Consider the following 17,586-nt stretch of genomic DNA (forward strand, 5'->3'; position numbering starts at 1 on the left):
TTTTATAAAGAGTAGACTAATAATGGACAAATCTGCGCCATATCAATATGGATCTGTCGATAATAAGAATTGTTCTGTTATAAAGAATACCACTTCAGTGATAAATAGACGTATATACAAGCTATTGAATCGTCAGACATAGCCGACTGTAATCATTCTGTGTATAGGTCCTACATGTAGTCTGTCCCTAAATTATTGAGTAAAGTTGTGTATTGAACTGGAGCCAGATATATACATGTAGGTATTGTCATGTAATCAATATACCTATGTTAGATTGTGTGTATTGGGCTATATACCCACCTGGGAAGTCACGAAGGGCGGTTAATTATTCAATGAAACGTATCTCACTGGGCCAAGTAACCATCAAAATATAGGATGATGGCGGATATTGGATTTCCGATTTCTCTCGCAATCATGGGCTATATAGTACCCATCATATCGATTTTGACACATCCTGGTAAATATTTCGCAATATTTTTTATTCTACATAGTCAAAAGATTTTCTGTTAGATTTAGAAAGCCATCATTTCCGCTAATACAGATTATAATTCTCATTTCGTCACGACAACATCAATTCTATATTATATATCAATATTTTGTGGTCATTTGGCCTGATGGTGATGGCACTCCGGGTATATATACCCAGATTAATATTGGTCACGCTCTGATTACCCAGATTGGCCATGCTCGGATTACGCTATCACGAAACTGACATTACTAGTAAAACACATTCAGCCAGTGTCAATATTTAAATCGCGTGGTATTTATCAACTGATCTAAATACACTGTTAAATTATAAATAAATTAAAATCTTCTTGCCGGAAATCACGATTTATGTAAAAATCAAATAAATAATTTTTGTGTGGCTTTTTTTTCGAGGATTGGTGTGATATATCGAGGATGGCTACACACATTTATCAGACAAATAATCATGGCAATATAGGAGCATTACTGCTTACACTTGTGTTCAAGAAGTCTTGAAAACACAAAAAATGACGTCAATTTCAATTGAGCATTACATTTTTTTGTAGTGCAATAATTCAATGCCATCTCGAATATATGTAACCCCCTAATCGCGATTCCAGCCCCATTACAACAGTTCTGTTCTGGGTTTAGCCAGGGCCCAGTTTCATGAAAATTACTTAACTTTAAGGAATTCCTTAACTTAAAAATTCTCCATAGGAAAGTATTACATAAGTTAAGGAAAAATCTTAAGTTAAGGAACCTTCTTTAAAATCCGTAATGCTTTCCTGTTAATAATTTAAGTTATTAATAAAACTGGGCCCAGTGATGTAGTATCTATACATTTTCTGAACTGGTCACTACTTAAGCAATTCGATATTTGCTGAAATGGAGTTCCTTAATACACAAAAATATGCACAGATATATAATGTATGTATGCATAGTATACGACGGAAATAATGAAATCGACAATCGTATACGTTCGGTAGATCGTATGGTGCTGACTCATCTTTAACTACTAGGTAATAAGATGTCACCCCAGTTCAGGTATGTATACCTGGCACAGAAATACAGGTACATTAGATTCTATACGACATATTTAACTGGACGTACAACAACATGTATCGTTAATATTGGATACATTTAAGCGTTTCGTGGACGGATAATTTCAGATAAATAACAGTTAACTTGGAAGGAAACCTACTTTTTTATATTCAATGTGTGACTTTTAAATGTAATAAATAATTAGTTCATGCAATGTTAAAAGAGGTTCAGTATATAAAAAAAGAAATTATAGTGTAGTATAAATGCCAAATACACCAAATTAGATACAGAGAAGAAATAGGTAATTAAATGAAACGCATAGAATATATTTATAGTAAAAGTATTGAGACGAAGAATAACTTGTTTACTCAGTACCTCGGAAGCAAGTGATAATTCAAAAACACTAAAACCATTGTATATCTTAAAGCATTTAAATCTGTCAATTATGAACCTTTGTTGAGGTTACTATGGTGTTTCACCACCCTAGTAGAATCAAATAATGATATTGACCGATGGTGTAGCCAGAGGTTGCTTTTAGAATATTTATAGCATCATTTTATATGAATTTATTAAATACAAGAAAAATGAATCCATTTTTTGGCCAATGGGCTATTAAAATCGATTGTGACGTCACAATGATTAAAATGAGAAAACCAGAAGATATCTTATATTTGATAATGTTAAGTAATTTGTACCGATACATTTTAATTGCCGAATTATATTCAAGTAAAAATATCGTGTAAAATAATTACATTTTGCAGCTTCACTTCGTGAAAAAAGAAGATCCAACAATTGTTACCTTATATTTACTGACAAACAACTGTGTGTCAGATCAAGCAAATGTAATGTCAATAGTAGCTAAAAATAGACATGACTGTTGATAGGACACACACGAGATATTTACATCTCGGATAAAGATGTAGTAATCAACATCACGTCGTGACGTCAGACGAAATATATATGATAATATAATAGGTAATTTATCTGGGTCTATTGTCCTGGTGGGTTAAATAATGTTTATACAAATGTAGCATTACCAACATTTCTTGTCTTATGAATTCATTTTCTAAAAGACGTAATTATATACAATCAAACTTGTCTATAAAGATCCCAGGGACAGAGAGAAATGGTCTTTATAACATGGCCATATTTATACACAAGTTGAATTGTTTTAAAGTTGATCATTGGGAACCCTAAAAATGTGGTCTTTTTAAGCAGATACATATCAAGAGCATGGACGATTTTTGGGAATTACTGGGGAAAACACTGATCAAATGTAATTTTTGGCAACCATATGTAGTGAACATTTATATCCCGTGGATTTCGATCACGTGACTCAGACAGACTCGTGATTGGAGAATGTCAGACACCCTAACCACTCCATCATAGTAACTCGGACATATAAAGAGTACACAGAAATGAAGATGTATTTACAATTTCTTTTTAATTTGTTGTTTTTAATAACTTCAGTATATATGAACTTCTTAAAAATCTACATTCTTGCGCACTATTTTTAGCCGAGGTATAATCCCGTAACTTCCTAGTAATTATCATCAACTGCACATTGTACACGACGTTATAAAAGGAAACGAGCAAGTACCTCATGATTCAAGAATATGTCCATAAATGTAAAATTCGTCATTTCAAAACTAAAATATCTGTTTACCTTGAAATGCAATTGTTTAATTGATGATTGTCTTGAAACAAAGTCAACACAATACAGATGTTTGCTATTGTCTCACGAACGGATGTTTTTGTTACATGGCTTGTGTTCAATGACGAACTAAAATGTCCATCTTAATTGATGGGAGGACCAGCCTCACTGGGAACTTCTCTTGACTTATCATTGTGAATCAATTTTATTTTATCATCGTCAGGCATTAGTGTTTTCTTGCTGGTGAGAGTCAATAGTAGAGCCAAAGAGGTTCCGAACAGAATAATGGCGGCCAATCCGGACATGAGCAGGCCGTACGAGAAGCGGACGGAAACTTTCGTCATGTCGAAGTCGAAGCTGCTGCTGAGGAGAACTTTCGATTGAACGATGAGAGTAGCACATTTTGCAGTGGCCACGGCAAGAAAGACACCTGAAAATTAATTGTTACATCGTCAAAATTCATCAATAAAGATTACAGACAAACATATATACTATCATTCATCACAAAGTTTTAAAATACAGGCGGATTCTTACTTGGAGCCTCTCTACATGTACTATATTGTATGTTAGGTGCCATTAGCGCTGAACATGGTATAAATGACATGTATTTTGCTTGGCTAAATAGCGGTCTATGCATATACAATGCATTGTGAGTGTGGGAGTATGTTTTGGGAGGCTGCGGTATGTTCGTGTTGTGTCTTCTTGTGATAGTGGAATTCTTACCTATTTATAGTGTTATCATATTGACTGAAGAATAAGACAACAATAAGTTAAAAATGCAAATTGTATAGAGAAGATTGTGATATATTTTTGAATGTCAACAAACCAAATTTTTATATTTACTTTTTGATAGAGTAATACCCTGTTTTAACTGCTTCTCGGTACAAAAATACCCAACTTCGCTAGCCAAAGGTATTCAGTATAATACTCTCTCTGTTTCAGGAAGAGTATCGTACTGAATACCATTGGATAGCGAAGTTGTAAAATACATAACATTGGAAACTAACCTGCAAGTAGACCGTTGATGAAGGCAGTGAGACCAACACATCTACGTGGTTTGACAGCTTTATAGTAAAACACTGTGGTTACCATGGAGACAATCAAGCAGACCAAGGCAGCGGTTATCTCAACTTGGAACTCGAGGAAGGCAAATTTGGCGATATCTGTAAGGACGGAATGATTGCTTTCAATATTCTCTGTCCTACATGTATATTAAACATTTTATGTGGAACAAGGTTCATTTTCGGAGAAAAGTTGAACCTTGTTATTCCATGGTTACTATCATTGTCGTAATCTTCAACCTTGGAATATGCCATAGCTAAACTGGATGTAATTTATCAGGGGAAACTGACCATTCACAGGCCTTGAGTCCTCCTTTGAGGATAAGAGCGACACTCAACTTCACAACCATACAGTGTGTTCAGTTGTTAGATTCTTTTAATGCACAAATGTACATCAAAGGGTCAAACTAAATTTCTCATCTGTTGTCGCAAACATAGTCTTCAGTTTTGCAATGACATATTCCGGGGTTGGACATTACGGCAGTGATAGTAACCCCTGGAATATCGAGGATGGAAAAAGTAAGGATATGTAGCTCTCTCAAAACGTGTCTGTTGAAGTCGTCTTTATTTAGGCAATTACATTTTGTAACAAGCCAATTCAACTGTACCTCCAACGTGGTTGTAGATTTCTTCCATATCCATGCCCTGTAGCGGTGGGTCGAAGTGTCTTGCAGCATGCTTGGCGTGTTGGTACGAGTGCACGTCACAATAGGTGGGTACACATGCACTAAAATACCATAACCCACATGACAAGGTGACGATGGTCGGGATTTCTACTGTGACCGGCTGATAGACGTGGATAGTTCTGTTTCCCTCGCGTTTGGTAATATATTCTTCCGTCTGCACTTTCTTGTCTTTGTGGATTCTCAGAATATACATGCTTGGTGTAGAGAAAGTTATACATACTAGTACTAGTGCTAGTGCAGTGAAAACCAAGGCTACTATACGTGATCGTTTCATGGTGTCGGCGCTTGAAGATCAAGCAATAATGACAATCACAACACCGGCAGATTATTTATATAAAAGCATTATCTCTGTCCTACCCCGATAACGTATCTGTTGTGAAATAGTTGTCCTGTGATACGGGATTTTACCAGTCACATGTAATAAAATGATATTAATATACACTCCTCTCGGAACACGATTGTTTGCTAATGTAGTTGAAATAATTGGGTTTTTTTCGATTATAAATTCAGAGTCAATGTTTTTGAGGTCTCTTGGCTACAATATTACCTTTTAATGCACAAATTTAGGGTCAAACTGTTGTCGCATAGTCTTCAGTTTTGCAATGACATATTCCGGGGTTGACATTACGGCAGTGATAGTAACCCCTGGAATATCGAGGATGGAAAAAGTAAGGATATGTAGCTCTCTCAAAACGTGTCTGTTGAAGTCGTCTTTATTTTAGGCAATTACATTTTGTGCCAATTTGTACCTCCAACGTGGTTCGATTTCTTCCATATCCATGCCCTGTAGCGGTGGGTCGAAGTGTCTTGCAGCATGCTTGGCGGTGTTGGTACGAGTGCACGTCACAATAGGTGGGTACACATGCACTAAAATACCATAACCCACATGACAAGGTGACGATGGTCGGGATTTCTACTGTGACCGGCTGATAGACGTGGATAGTTCTGTTTCCCTCGCGTTTGGTAATATATTCTTCCGTCTGCACTTCCTTGTCTTTGTGGATTCTCAGAATATACATGCTTGGTGTAGAGAAAGTTATACATACTAGTACTAGTGCTAGTGCAGTGAAAACCAAGGCTACTATACGTGATCGTTTCATGGTGTCGGCGCTTGAAGATCAAGCAATAATGACAATCACAACACCGGCAGATTATTTATACAAAAGCATTATCTCTGTCCTACCCCGATAACGTATCTGTTGTGAAATAGTTGTCCTGTGATACGGGATTTTCCCAGTCACATGTAATAAAATGATATTAATATACACTCCTCTCGGAACACGATTGTTTGCTAATGTAGTTGAAATAATTGGGTTTTTTTTCGATTATAAATTCAGAATCAATGTTTTTGAGTCTTGGCTACAATATTACCTTTAATGATTTATTACGGCAATTGTTGTTTTTAAGTTCGATTAACAGCCAATGTCAATTTAGCACATGCGAAGGTCATAAGATCTAGCAAAGTGCATGATCACGCGAATCCCCCCGCCACCCCTACCAGCAGCACTACCCCTGCCTCCACCAAAAACTGACCAACGTTTTTCCCCAAATCGCTGTATATACAGGGGTGGGAGGGCTAGTGATCATTAAGTATACGGCACAACGAAGTATAAGGGTATACCGGATTCAGGATATCCGACTTTAGATTGACCGACTACTAGTCCTAATATACTGCCTGGTATCATTTCAACGAAACGGTCATTATTCTTATAGCAGTACAATCTAGGGCAACAATTAAAGATACATATATACGTTTGTAAGAGTTATATCTCTACTCCTCTGAAACGGTTGGAGGGATTTCGATGAAGCTTGGTAGCAATAATCCTTATACAGTGAAAATGTCGTGTGTAATTTACCTTGGGACGAGTTCCCTTCTCCGTTTTAGAGTTATGTCTTTCGTTTCAAAATGATCGACCTAAATGATGTTGTTCTTGTTGAGTATTCATCTTTTAAAGGCAACATTATTCTTGACGTTACATTGTAATGCACAAGGCGTCGCATATTATTTATAACGGGAAATACTGATTGGAACAGATGTACATATATCGTGGTATATACATGCATGCATGTTTCTATATCCATGAATTTCATAAAAATTTATCATACAAATTTAATTTATCCATGAGTTGCATATACATTTCACATAAACAGACTAGAACATGGTCCTGATGTATAATTAAAAGGAGTTTAATATACATCAGTTCATCAGAATGATGTTCATTCAAACACACATATTATCCACTGAAGGCATTTCTTTTTGCATTTAATTCATTACACATATATCTTTATGAAATATACACACGGTTTTTAGTAGTTCCATGTATTTGATGGCAGGTGATACTTGATTTGTATATAAGTATTACAGAGTCACCTCCCTTTGCTATAAAATATATAGACTTTCAGTATTGAGCGCGAGGATAAAAATAGCTTTACGTCATCACACAACACTGTACAGGTGAGTGACAAACAACTTATACCTTTACAGCAGGTGACACACACATATTGTCATCCGGGCATTAGGTGTGTAAAGTTGCCATTTTATAAACAAGGAAGAAACTAGTGACATACTAATTGGTACCAAGGCAGGGCCAGAGTGACCGCGAAACATGATGGTTTTGCGGAGACATAAGGCTTTATTAGGCCTTTCGGTACTGACCGTAATTCTTCTCATGGTTGGCTTCTTTTCTCCGTATTGGTTCCGTCTCCATTATTTCACATCCGGACGAGGAGACTATGGCTGGCGAGATCACCTTTCGGGGGGCGAACCGATTGCAATGGTCAAGAGAGAGAGCCCGCTGTACCCCTACCCGGAAGATGTGTATGTCAGTGTGTCGGCCGGACTGTGGTATTTTGTCTCGTGCGTTGAGACGAGGGTTTTTACAGAAGACGGTACCTGGAGAGTCCACAAATGCCACACCAGTACGTACTGTCAGGCCAGTCGGGCTGTTGAACATCTTCCGGAAGAGATGCTTGGAGTCGGTCTTGAATCCATATACAGCAATGTCGGAGGTAAGGCACATTGTAGCACCAAGCCATATAGGTTTGAATCATAGCACAATTTGGTACGATTTATGATAACGAGTTAAACCAGAACCATCCTCGATGTTCCGGTGGTTACTATCACTGACGTGGATGAAACGTAAGTGATAGTAACTCATAGAATATCGAGGATGAACAAGAACATGAAAATAAATTATAAGAACATGAAAATAAATTATTTGGAGTGTTTTTTTTTGTTATTTTAATGATTTAAAAGTTTCAATGACTATCAAAGCTCTGACGCAAAATTATTTTATGACGCAAACTTTGCATTTGTTGTAATGGAACTCAGTGCGACAAATGTCTTCGTTCTTGTAATTTGACAGGACGTGTTTCTGGAAAATGCTGATTTCACGTGATGTCAGTTTCATTATTGTAATAATCTGCTGTTTTATTTTGACAGAATACACTCGGTACGGACTTCTAGAATTCCAAATCGAGGCAGCAGCAGGTTTGATTTGCGCTATAATCGGGATGATTGCAGGGTTCCGGTACATCTTTGGACATTTTACAAAGCGAGGAACTGGACTTGTAACCTTCATTTTCCACCTTATTCCAGGTATGTCAACATTGCATTGATTTCTCCTTCCGGGTAGGGGTGTACATTGTAAAATTATAAATATGCCAACATTTAAAAATCATAGGTATGTCAGCATTTCAAAATCATAGGTATGCCAACATTTCAAAGTCATAGGAATATCAACATTTCCAAATTCCAAATATGTCAACATTTCAAAATTATTGGAATGTCAACATTTCAAAATCATAGATGCGTTAACATTTCAAAATCCAGGGGTGTCAACATTTCAAATCACCATTTCAAAATCACAGGCATGTCGACATTCAAAATCATTGGTACGTTAACATTTCAAAGTCTTAAGTACAGAATGTCATCATTTCAAAATCACAAGTTCACATATTATGCCATCATTTAAAAAAATACCTACATATACATAACAGACTTTCATAATTTTAACGTTTTAGATTTCCAGGAATGTGAATATTTGTAAAAAATTAAAAATGAGAATATTTGATTATAAATTGCTTACCGTTAACTTAAATTTCCATTTCAGGTGTGCTATTTATAGTAATCTTCGGTAAGGCGGTCACCATGTATAAGATGTGCATGCTGGCCCTAACACAACTGTTCGGCTACCATACAGACTCACCCTACCTATATATTGCCACGCCCTATTCTCTCCTGGTCGTATGCGGGGCCTCCATCATAATCTTAGGAATATCCCTGGTTTTCCTCATCATACTTTCCAAGGGACCACGCAGACACCTCGAGCTGATCAGTTCCCAAGGGAAAGGACCCGGAGTTCCATTCGGAATGATTTCACCTCCCGGATATCAGCCATTTCCGGGATTAGCCGATCGTGACCGATCATCCAGCATCGAGGCCGAACCGCTCCCTGAGAAAGCGCCTTTATAAACTACATACAAATCTCGTTAGCTCGAAATCATGTGCGTTTTGACAAAAACGAAAAGCTGTGCTGTATAGGTTTTGCTATAATTGAATGATGAGACACCAACATTAAGTTGGCTGTGTTTGTGGAATGATTTTAAGCAATTAATAACGAGTTAATTAGTCCAAGGCAATTCATAATCAAGAGATCCTTCCATGATCAAGCAAGCTGTAAATATGTGTTTGAAGCCAATGTATTATCCGGGACATCAGAAATTTGCCTCATAAGAAATCATTTGTTTATATCTACTTAAGATACATATATGTATGTCCAGAATCTCATGCGTTTCATAAATAACCATCCTTGTATAGTTAGTGTTGTGGTTCAAACGACAGACTTTCATGAACATTTGACGTGTAACTTGCGTATATATCTTTGTTTGGAAATTTACTTTTTTTCGCAGAAAGATTTCGGGGAGAGGGCGCCTAGATTTTAATTTAAAAATAGTATATCTATATGAAAACTTGGTGTGTATGTTTTTTCATTTCATTTTGTGTGTTAAGTTGTTTTTTTGTTAAATTTTAATGTCGTTTATTTTGTTTTCAATAACCAAATGTCTCGGGTCCCTGTGCCTCCCACTATACTGATCATATGAAAATATAGTATCAATATTGTGTCAACCTGCTATTCACTAAGGAATTCGAGTTATACGCTATTCAAGTTTTGGAAAATGATTTTTTTCCCTATTTTTTAACGATTTGAATGTTTTTTGTATAATGTATAGTTATCGATGTTTATAAAGTATGGATCCATTCTATCTTTGTTTGAATCTCATTTCATTTCAAAGTTGCGTGTGTTTGTGGCACGAAAAGTGATATACATGTACAAGATGTAATTATTTTTCTACTAGAATTCAAAACTTAAAACATGTTATAGCATTAATATAACAATACTAGTAGCTTTAGCTTAAACGTGATATTCGTAAGCAAAACAGTCTTTCTATAAAATATTTTGATTGAAGTAAGTCAGAATATTATTGAGTTGATTAATTTTGTATCGCAGTTTTCAGTAAAATGACCGGAATAAAATGCTTGTTATAATTAACATCTTTGTAGTTATTTTATACGAGTTACGTCCCTTTTACCACGAATTGTTCGGATACTATTACATGAATTTCCACAGTGAGAAAGGCACGTGGTCCATAGTTATGGATTCCTGTTTTTAGTTACGACAGCCTTTTCATAAATTAATTCAAGGGAAAAAGTTAGTTATAGACAATATCAAAGTGGTTTCAAAAAGGTGCACCCATCTTTAGTGCATCAGTGACTCTGAAAACAAAATATTTGGCCAAAAATCGCTCAAAAATAATAATAATAATTTTCTTATTCTGAAGCCACGGGATTATTTCTCTATATATAATTTTTGTTATATATATATGCATGTGTAAAACAGAATATACAAATATCTATCGAGACAAAACCCTGTGGTTAAACTAAATGTACCTCTACGATTTGAAAAAGGGAACTAACTCTAAAAGATGTGACTGTTATTTTTATTTTTCTACCAGTACAGAATACAACTATTATCTGACCAATATCCTTCCTCCTAAAGTTGGAGAGCGATCCGCCTACAACATAAGAAATAGAGAAAACTATGTTATTCCGAAAGTTCGTTTGTCATGTTCACTTGAATCTTTCTTGCCATCTTCTATTAGATTATGGAATGATTTGCCTAGCAATGTCAGAGAGCTGCCATCCGTTCGTACCTTCAAAACATTGATACAATCTGATGTAAATTCTTTACCCGTTTATTATTTTACTGGGAAAAGGAAGTTTAATATTTTACATACAAGATTGCGACATTCGTGTAGCAGTCTGAACTATGATTTGTACAGAGTAAATATAATTAACGACCCATCATGCGCATGTGGTAATCAATGTGAAAATGCAACTCATTATTTTTTTGAATGTAGTCTTTATACTAGGCAAAGGGATGTTTTATTCCGTAATGTTTCACAATATGGTAATATTTCAATTAATATTTTGCTTTATGGTGCTCCATACTTGTCCAACATGGAAAACCAAATGATATTTCAATGGGTACAAACCTTTATTAAAGATAGTGCTAGATTTTAGGTCAAGTCTGTAACAACAAACTTATTTTGATTTTTTTTTCTATTTCTTCTTCAATATTTTCTGTATATATACATAATTATATGATTGAATGCTGTCAAAGTATTGTATATACATGTATTATGGAGAAGGCATTATTAAGTTTTGATAACTTGTGCCTAATCCATTATTGTATTTTTGACAATAAAAATATGTTTGAATCATGAATCAATACAACTATGACATGCATCATACATCAGATTTGATCAGGATTATGAATATACTTTTACATTTATTTGTGACGCATCCACGATAACAAAATGGAACAATTTAGAAGCTGTTTGACGTGTCTCGGATATTTTTCCTCGTGTACTCCAGCTTTCGTCCACAGCTCAAACATTACACCTTTAAACAGTAACAAACGAAATAAAAATCCAGCAGATACGAATGTATGGGACTGATCATAAATACAAAGAGCCTAAATAAAAAGTACAGCCATGGATAGTAGAACCAGGTACCACAGAAGATCGAGCGTTTTCATTTTTTGTCAGCGAAGATTGATTCACAAATCTTAAAATACAGAGTAGTGTTTTGGCCTTTACGGTGGCTATCATCATCAATATGTTATAAATGTCTGGTAAATGTACAATGGAAAGTTTAAGAATTTTAAAAATATTTCAATTAAACCCTGCATCTTCACAAATAGATCTATCAGTAATAGTAGAGAATTTACTATTCGGTGATATATCAAATGACGTACTGGACTTACATGTAAGTGCATGTCATTGGTAGGCTATGCAGTGTATGAACATTTCAGTGAATTAAAAATGCAGCTGGAAACGTGAAAAAATTACAATAATCAAAAACCTACCCATATCACCACTGCGCCTCACTCCATCGCAATTGTTATAGAATGTGTATCATTTATCAATTATGATCCTTGGTTAAGGTTAATATGGCGTTTTACCAACCAGACAAAATAGATAATAACCGAAAGGCGTAGCCCGAAGTTATAAATACCATATTAACAGAATCAAAGGTCCTTAATATCAATATCAGATATGGAGTTTCTTGAACAAATGTTAATAGAATTATCTAATATGTATGTTAATTACAAGAAAACGATGGCCATAGGACACCATCCTGAGGAACTCGCTACAACGAGTCAATATGGTATATGTCGGCCTGTACGTGACGATGCATCAGCCAATGAGAATAGTGGAAAATCATAGCTTATCTAAAATATATATAAACGAATATTCACTAAGCCGAACCCCAACATCGAGTGCCTATTTAGTCAAATACCCAAAATGTACATCAGACCAACTTGAAAACAGTACATCATATTTGCTTAGGCGATTACCCATTTAAATGTTCATGTTTTGAGCATGACGGCATTTAGCAAAAGAACATGTTAATAAAGATTTGGGATCTGTTCCCTACATCCTTGATATTCAAGGGGTTAATGTATTTGTCGTTACATTGTATATCCACCACTGCTAATGTCACAGCCAAATTGAAGGCTTCGTTTACGACACATGATGAGCAGTTAGTTTGGTCTCTTGGTGTACATCAAAATCATCGAATATTGGGCATTGTTCTCTCTCTGTAATTTTCACAGGACGTATCTTCATGCTTGGTCAGTTTTCCTCCTAATCTGGCTTCGGTTTTACTATGAGATAGTCTATGGATATAAAACGTAACGACAGTGAAAGTAACTCCTGGAATATCGAGGATGTGTTCCATACTTTAGTCTTTGAAAATGGTGAAGTACATGAAATGGAATACGTGGTTTGCCGTTGTCAGTATAATGTTGCCGCATGGGTCGAGCTTTCCAGTGCAAATCGGTTAGACATTGCATGAACTCCGCTTTGGTTAGACGATTTACCCACAATACGATACCTCGGATGTCAATTTTGATCAGACAATCACCAACAACAATGCACATCGGATGCCACCTCGCATATAAACCATCAATAATCAGATACTTGCAGGACACTATATAGCAAATGAAATGTAAACATATGATATTTTAATCACACACTTCAGAAACCAAACCCCTCGGAGACAGAACGTCGGGGTATACGAATATGAAATGGAATACAAATGTTCTTGGAGATATTTTAATTGCATCTGTGGAAACGAGTTTTGAGATTTCGTCACTTACTTGTACCAAGTTATGTTAAGCATTACAATGCCTATTTATATGGGAATTAAAATGGCTCAGAAACAAAGACACAAACAGATTTGGCAGCTAATGGAAACCTTCTCGTGGCTTTATACCGCTGAGTGTTCAAAATGACTTCCATCATAACTAACGGAACGTAAATGTGAATTTAATGTTTTATTTTATTGTGTTTTTTTATGCCGTGCATAGGAACTGTTGATCCTTCTACCGCAAAATATGGCAACTTTCCATCACCGTTTGAGGAGAAAACATTAAAATAAGGATAGAATCGATGATTGACGTATTGCTAACATATAACCCTGTTACGTAATTCAGTTACACCATATACAGCCTCTCGCGAGGGTACCCCCGGGATTCACACCTTTTGGCACCAAGATTAGGTTTACCTTTTGCCGTAAATGTCCCTGAAATGGTAACACGATACTCTCGTGCAGGCCCGATCGATAGAGCGAAGGTATATCTGTTACCGTGGTATGACGTTTAAGATACCGAGAAGAAAGCTGCGTTAGCAAAATTTCAAAATAACACATTTTATCAAAGGCATTTCCATCCATGTTGGTACATTTGTAACATGTCAGGCCGAGTGAATATACTGATTATAGTGAAACTAAAGAAAATCGCTATCAGCTGACTTACAAATACCGTATTTAATCAAAGAAGGAAATGTTGACAAGTAATAAAGACTTTGCTGGTAACGAGGATTTTCATTGGGTTTAAATTATGTTATCGTTGCATAACGTGAAAATAACACCGTCGTTTGTAATATTGCATTTGATTGGCTGATACAACGGTGTAGTGATACATTAAGGAAAAGATTCCATGAAGAAACGCGAAATTGTACACGCTATATGACGTCAGCACAAAATTAAGAGTGTATTCTCGTCATAGCTGCTTCTTTAGATCTTAGAGTAAAATCTGATTTCTGTGTTAGATATCATTGACGTAAAGAATTATTCAGGTTCATCAATAAATGAAATTAAACGTGCCTCCAGAGATCCAGTATGATTTTAAGGTTGATTCGATTGAAACTTTGACCTTTTCACATGCTAATTAATTTGCTGCCTCACTTGCCGTGCGATTTCAGCTGTTTCTCGTTTGGCGCTTGAAGATGAACCCGTTTCCGTCCCTGGCAGGAACATGTTGAGTGGTTCTCCCGTTGTCAGTATAATGTGACCGTGTGGAATGTGTTGTGCTTGGTGTCTTCGACAGCATGCTTCAGTGATATAGCACTATAAAAAGGGCAAGAGTTCCACTACACAAGAAGACACAACATGAATATACCGCAGTCTCCCAAAACACGCACCAAACACTTCATACACCGTCACGCTACACACCGCATACATGGAAGGCGTCCTGGCTTTTAATAAGACGTTCATTAATCAAACAAACAAAGAATTTCATATCTAATGTAAAATATAAGGATATTTGATTCTGTCCATATGTTGTTTTAGCGCCTTGGTAGAATCTTAAATAATGACTTGGGGCTACGCTCTATGTTATCATTTAACTCTACCAATGCGTTATAACACAATATGGTCTTCATCGGAGGTCCGTGATTCATAATTATATTTATAAGAAAATCATAAAAATACCTGTATTCAATTAAAACACTTGATTAATTAACGACCTTTTAACAGCTATGGTCATGTAAGGACGGCCTCCCCATGTATGCGGTGTGTTGCATGTGTTGTGCGAGGTGCGTGTTTTGGGAGACTGCGGTATATTCATGTTGTGTCTTCTTGTATGCTATATCACTGAAGCATGCCGCCGAGGACATTAAGCAACACACCCCATCCGGTCACCTTATACTGGCAACGGGCGAACCAGTCGTCCCACTCCATGTATGCTGAGCGCTAAGCAGGAGCGGAAACTACCACTTTTATAGACTTTGGTGTCTCTCGGCCAGGGGACAGAACCCAGAGCCTGTATTCAGTTGAGTACAGTATTCAGTATGACAGCATTCTAAAATCGACATAACATCGCATAATGATCGTTGATCAATAAATAGTCCCAGGGAGCTTTGCATTTCCTTCATCGCGCAGGCGTAAAAGGCGACTAAATTTAGAACCTTATTTTTCCTCTTCTATCTTAATGATTTCTTCTTTCTTCTAAAGTTTCCCTTGACACCACCTTACGTTAGGCTTCGCCGCATGATATTAGTCATATAGTCAGTTACTGACCCCCTATAAAGGCATAGAGGGTCAGTAAGATTTATAGGGGGCGAGGGCGTAGCCCGAGCCTCCTATACTTCTTACTGACCCTCTATGCCTTTATAGGGGGTCAGTAACTGATTATATAACGAATTTATCGCATCGAGGACCATTTATTTGTTTCATTAGATCTTTGTTTCCTATTTATTTTCTCAAGAATCCGATATCAAACCTGAACCATGCTGGCGAAGTATACAACAATCGCCGCTTTTAAATATTTGGCCTACAGTAGGCCTACGTATTTATTTAACATGTATGTATTTCTTTCCGGAATCTGCAAATAACTGTATAAGGAACCTGAAGAACAATACTGAGTTATTCATAAATCAACAATAATCCAAAATTCCTAGTGCACAATAGGCCTACCTCAATGCGACATCAGACTGGTTGTATATTGAAAGCATCACAAACAAAAGTGACACAAACATCCATCCAACATTTATAGCGGCGACTCATGATCATCTATGCATTCTCGCTGAGATAATCACTTAAAGTAATGCCGATAAATAAGTTGTACTGTTGATAGATCTAAAGATACGAACCCCTCCATATGTTTATGGTCGAAGTCAAGAAAACGCTTGAATTCTTACGTTTGACTTTCACCGCGTCATCAACTTTCAAACTGGCGTAGGGGAAGCAACTCGTATTTAAAAAACCGCATTTCATTTAATTTGAAGTATTAAAACGATTTTAAATGATTTTAACATAAAAATAATAAGTAAAATATGTTTTAACGGTAAAGAAATGGTGTATTTAGTTGAAGAGAATGTGTTAAAATTTTGAAGCGAGGGCGGCAGCCGCCATATTGCACCATAATAAAATTTACTGACCCCCTATAAAGTGTTAGGGGGTCACCACGTGACGGCTCTCCGCCAATCATTTGGGGACATTTCTGTCCGAGGTGCGATAATGTAGATTCTGGGTTTTGTCCCTGCTCTGCAGTTAAAACGTTAGCATTTTAAAATTGTACCTGGTGTCCCTATTATATATTAAATTATAAATTTAGGACATTATCTTTTCTTTCTACATAACTGACTAAATAGTCTTCCTAACGTCTCCCTTGACACCACCCCACTTGGCCAGTTTTGGCCTTTGTTTGATTGCTCGTCCCTTTGATGTAGGCTCTAAGTGCTGTCCTTTGGCCGGGACACACCATAGTCTAAAGAAGTGGTACTTTTAGCACCTACTGAACACTTAGCATACGGGAGTGGGACGACTGATTTGTCCGTTATTAGTATAATGTGACCTCGTGAGGTGTTTGTTCGGTGTCGTCGGCAGCATAATTTAGTGATATAGCAATTTAAAAAGAACGAAAGTTCCACTATACAAGAAGAAAACTATTTGTTTGTTTACATTCACGTCCTATTAACAGCCAGGGTCATGTGCATGGCCCCGCATATATACGGTGTGTAGCGTGTATGAAGTGCAAGCTGTGCGTCTTGGGAGACTGCCGTATATTCTGTTATGCCTTCTTGTGTAGTGGAACTCTTGCCCTTTTTATAGTGTAATATTACTGATGGACCATGCCGCCGAAGACAACGAGCAACACACCCAAGCACCCGTCACATAATGCTGACAATGGACAAACCAGTCGTCCCACTCCCGCTATGCTTAGCACTAAGCAGGAACAGAAATTACCATTTTAATAGGCTAAGATGTATCTCGACCAGGGGACAGAACCCAGAGGGCCTACCTCACAGGGGCGAGCACTCAACTGAATGC

At 36.7% G+C, this 17,586-nt stretch overlaps 2 protein-coding genes across 2 annotated transcripts; one reads left to right on the top strand and one right to left on the bottom strand.

Moving 5' to 3' along the window:
- Nucleotides 1-2,931: 2,931 nt before the first annotated feature.
- LOC138323503 (uncharacterized) lies at nucleotides 2,932-5,228 on the bottom strand. The gene is made up of 3 exons (XM_069268156.1): nucleotides 4,830-5,228; nucleotides 4,168-4,323; nucleotides 2,932-3,590 (listed from the first exon to the last, which is right to left on the bottom strand). Exons 1-3 carry the CDS (start codon nucleotides 5,179-5,181, stop codon nucleotides 3,304-3,306), a joined length of 795 nt encoding a protein of 264 aa, XP_069124257.1. The 5' UTR covers nucleotides 5,182-5,228; the 3' UTR covers nucleotides 2,932-3,303.
- A 2,155-nt stretch (nucleotides 5,229-7,383) lies between these two features.
- Nucleotides 7,384-10,459, top strand: LOC138323504 (uncharacterized). Its single transcript, XM_069268157.1, has 3 exons — nucleotides 7,384-7,916; nucleotides 8,350-8,505; nucleotides 9,020-10,459. The coding sequence occupies exons 1-3, from the start codon at nucleotides 7,514-7,516 to the stop codon at nucleotides 9,379-9,381; spliced, it is 921 nt and encodes a 306-aa protein (XP_069124258.1). The 5' UTR covers nucleotides 7,384-7,513; the 3' UTR covers nucleotides 9,382-10,459.
- The last annotated feature ends 7,127 nt before the right edge of the window (nucleotides 10,460-17,586 follow it).

Source organism: Argopecten irradians, chromosome 5 (assembly GCF_041381155.1).
Source record: "Argopecten irradians isolate NY chromosome 5, Ai_NY, whole genome shotgun sequence".
Classification (NCBI taxonomy): domain Eukaryota; kingdom Metazoa; phylum Mollusca; class Bivalvia; order Pectinida; family Pectinidae; genus Argopecten; species Argopecten irradians.

Excerpts from the sequence above, each read along its gene's own strand:
- LOC138323503 (XM_069268156.1), bottom strand. The coding sequence starts at position 5,181 with ATGAAACGATCACGTATAGTAGCCTTGGTTTTCACTGCACTAGCACTA. Across the intron at positions 4,324-4,829 it reads AATCTACAACCACGTTGGAG|ATATCGCCAAATTTGCCTTC; the intron begins GTACAGTTGAAT and ends CCGTCCTTACAG. Across the intron at positions 3,591-4,167 it reads CATCAACGGTCTACTTGCAG|GTGTCTTTCTTGCCGTGGCC; the intron begins GTTAGTTTCCAA and ends ATTAATTTTCAG.
- LOC138323504 (XM_069268157.1), top strand. The coding sequence starts at position 7,514 with ATGATGGTTTTGCGGAGACATAAGGCTTTATTAGGCCTTTCGGTACTG. Across the intron at positions 7,917-8,349 it reads CATATACAGCAATGTCGGAG|AATACACTCGGTACGGACTT; the intron begins GTAAGGCACATT and ends TTATTTTGACAG. Across the intron at positions 8,506-9,019 it reads CATTTTCCACCTTATTCCAG|GTGTGCTATTTATAGTAATC; the intron begins GTATGTCAACAT and ends TTTCCATTTCAG.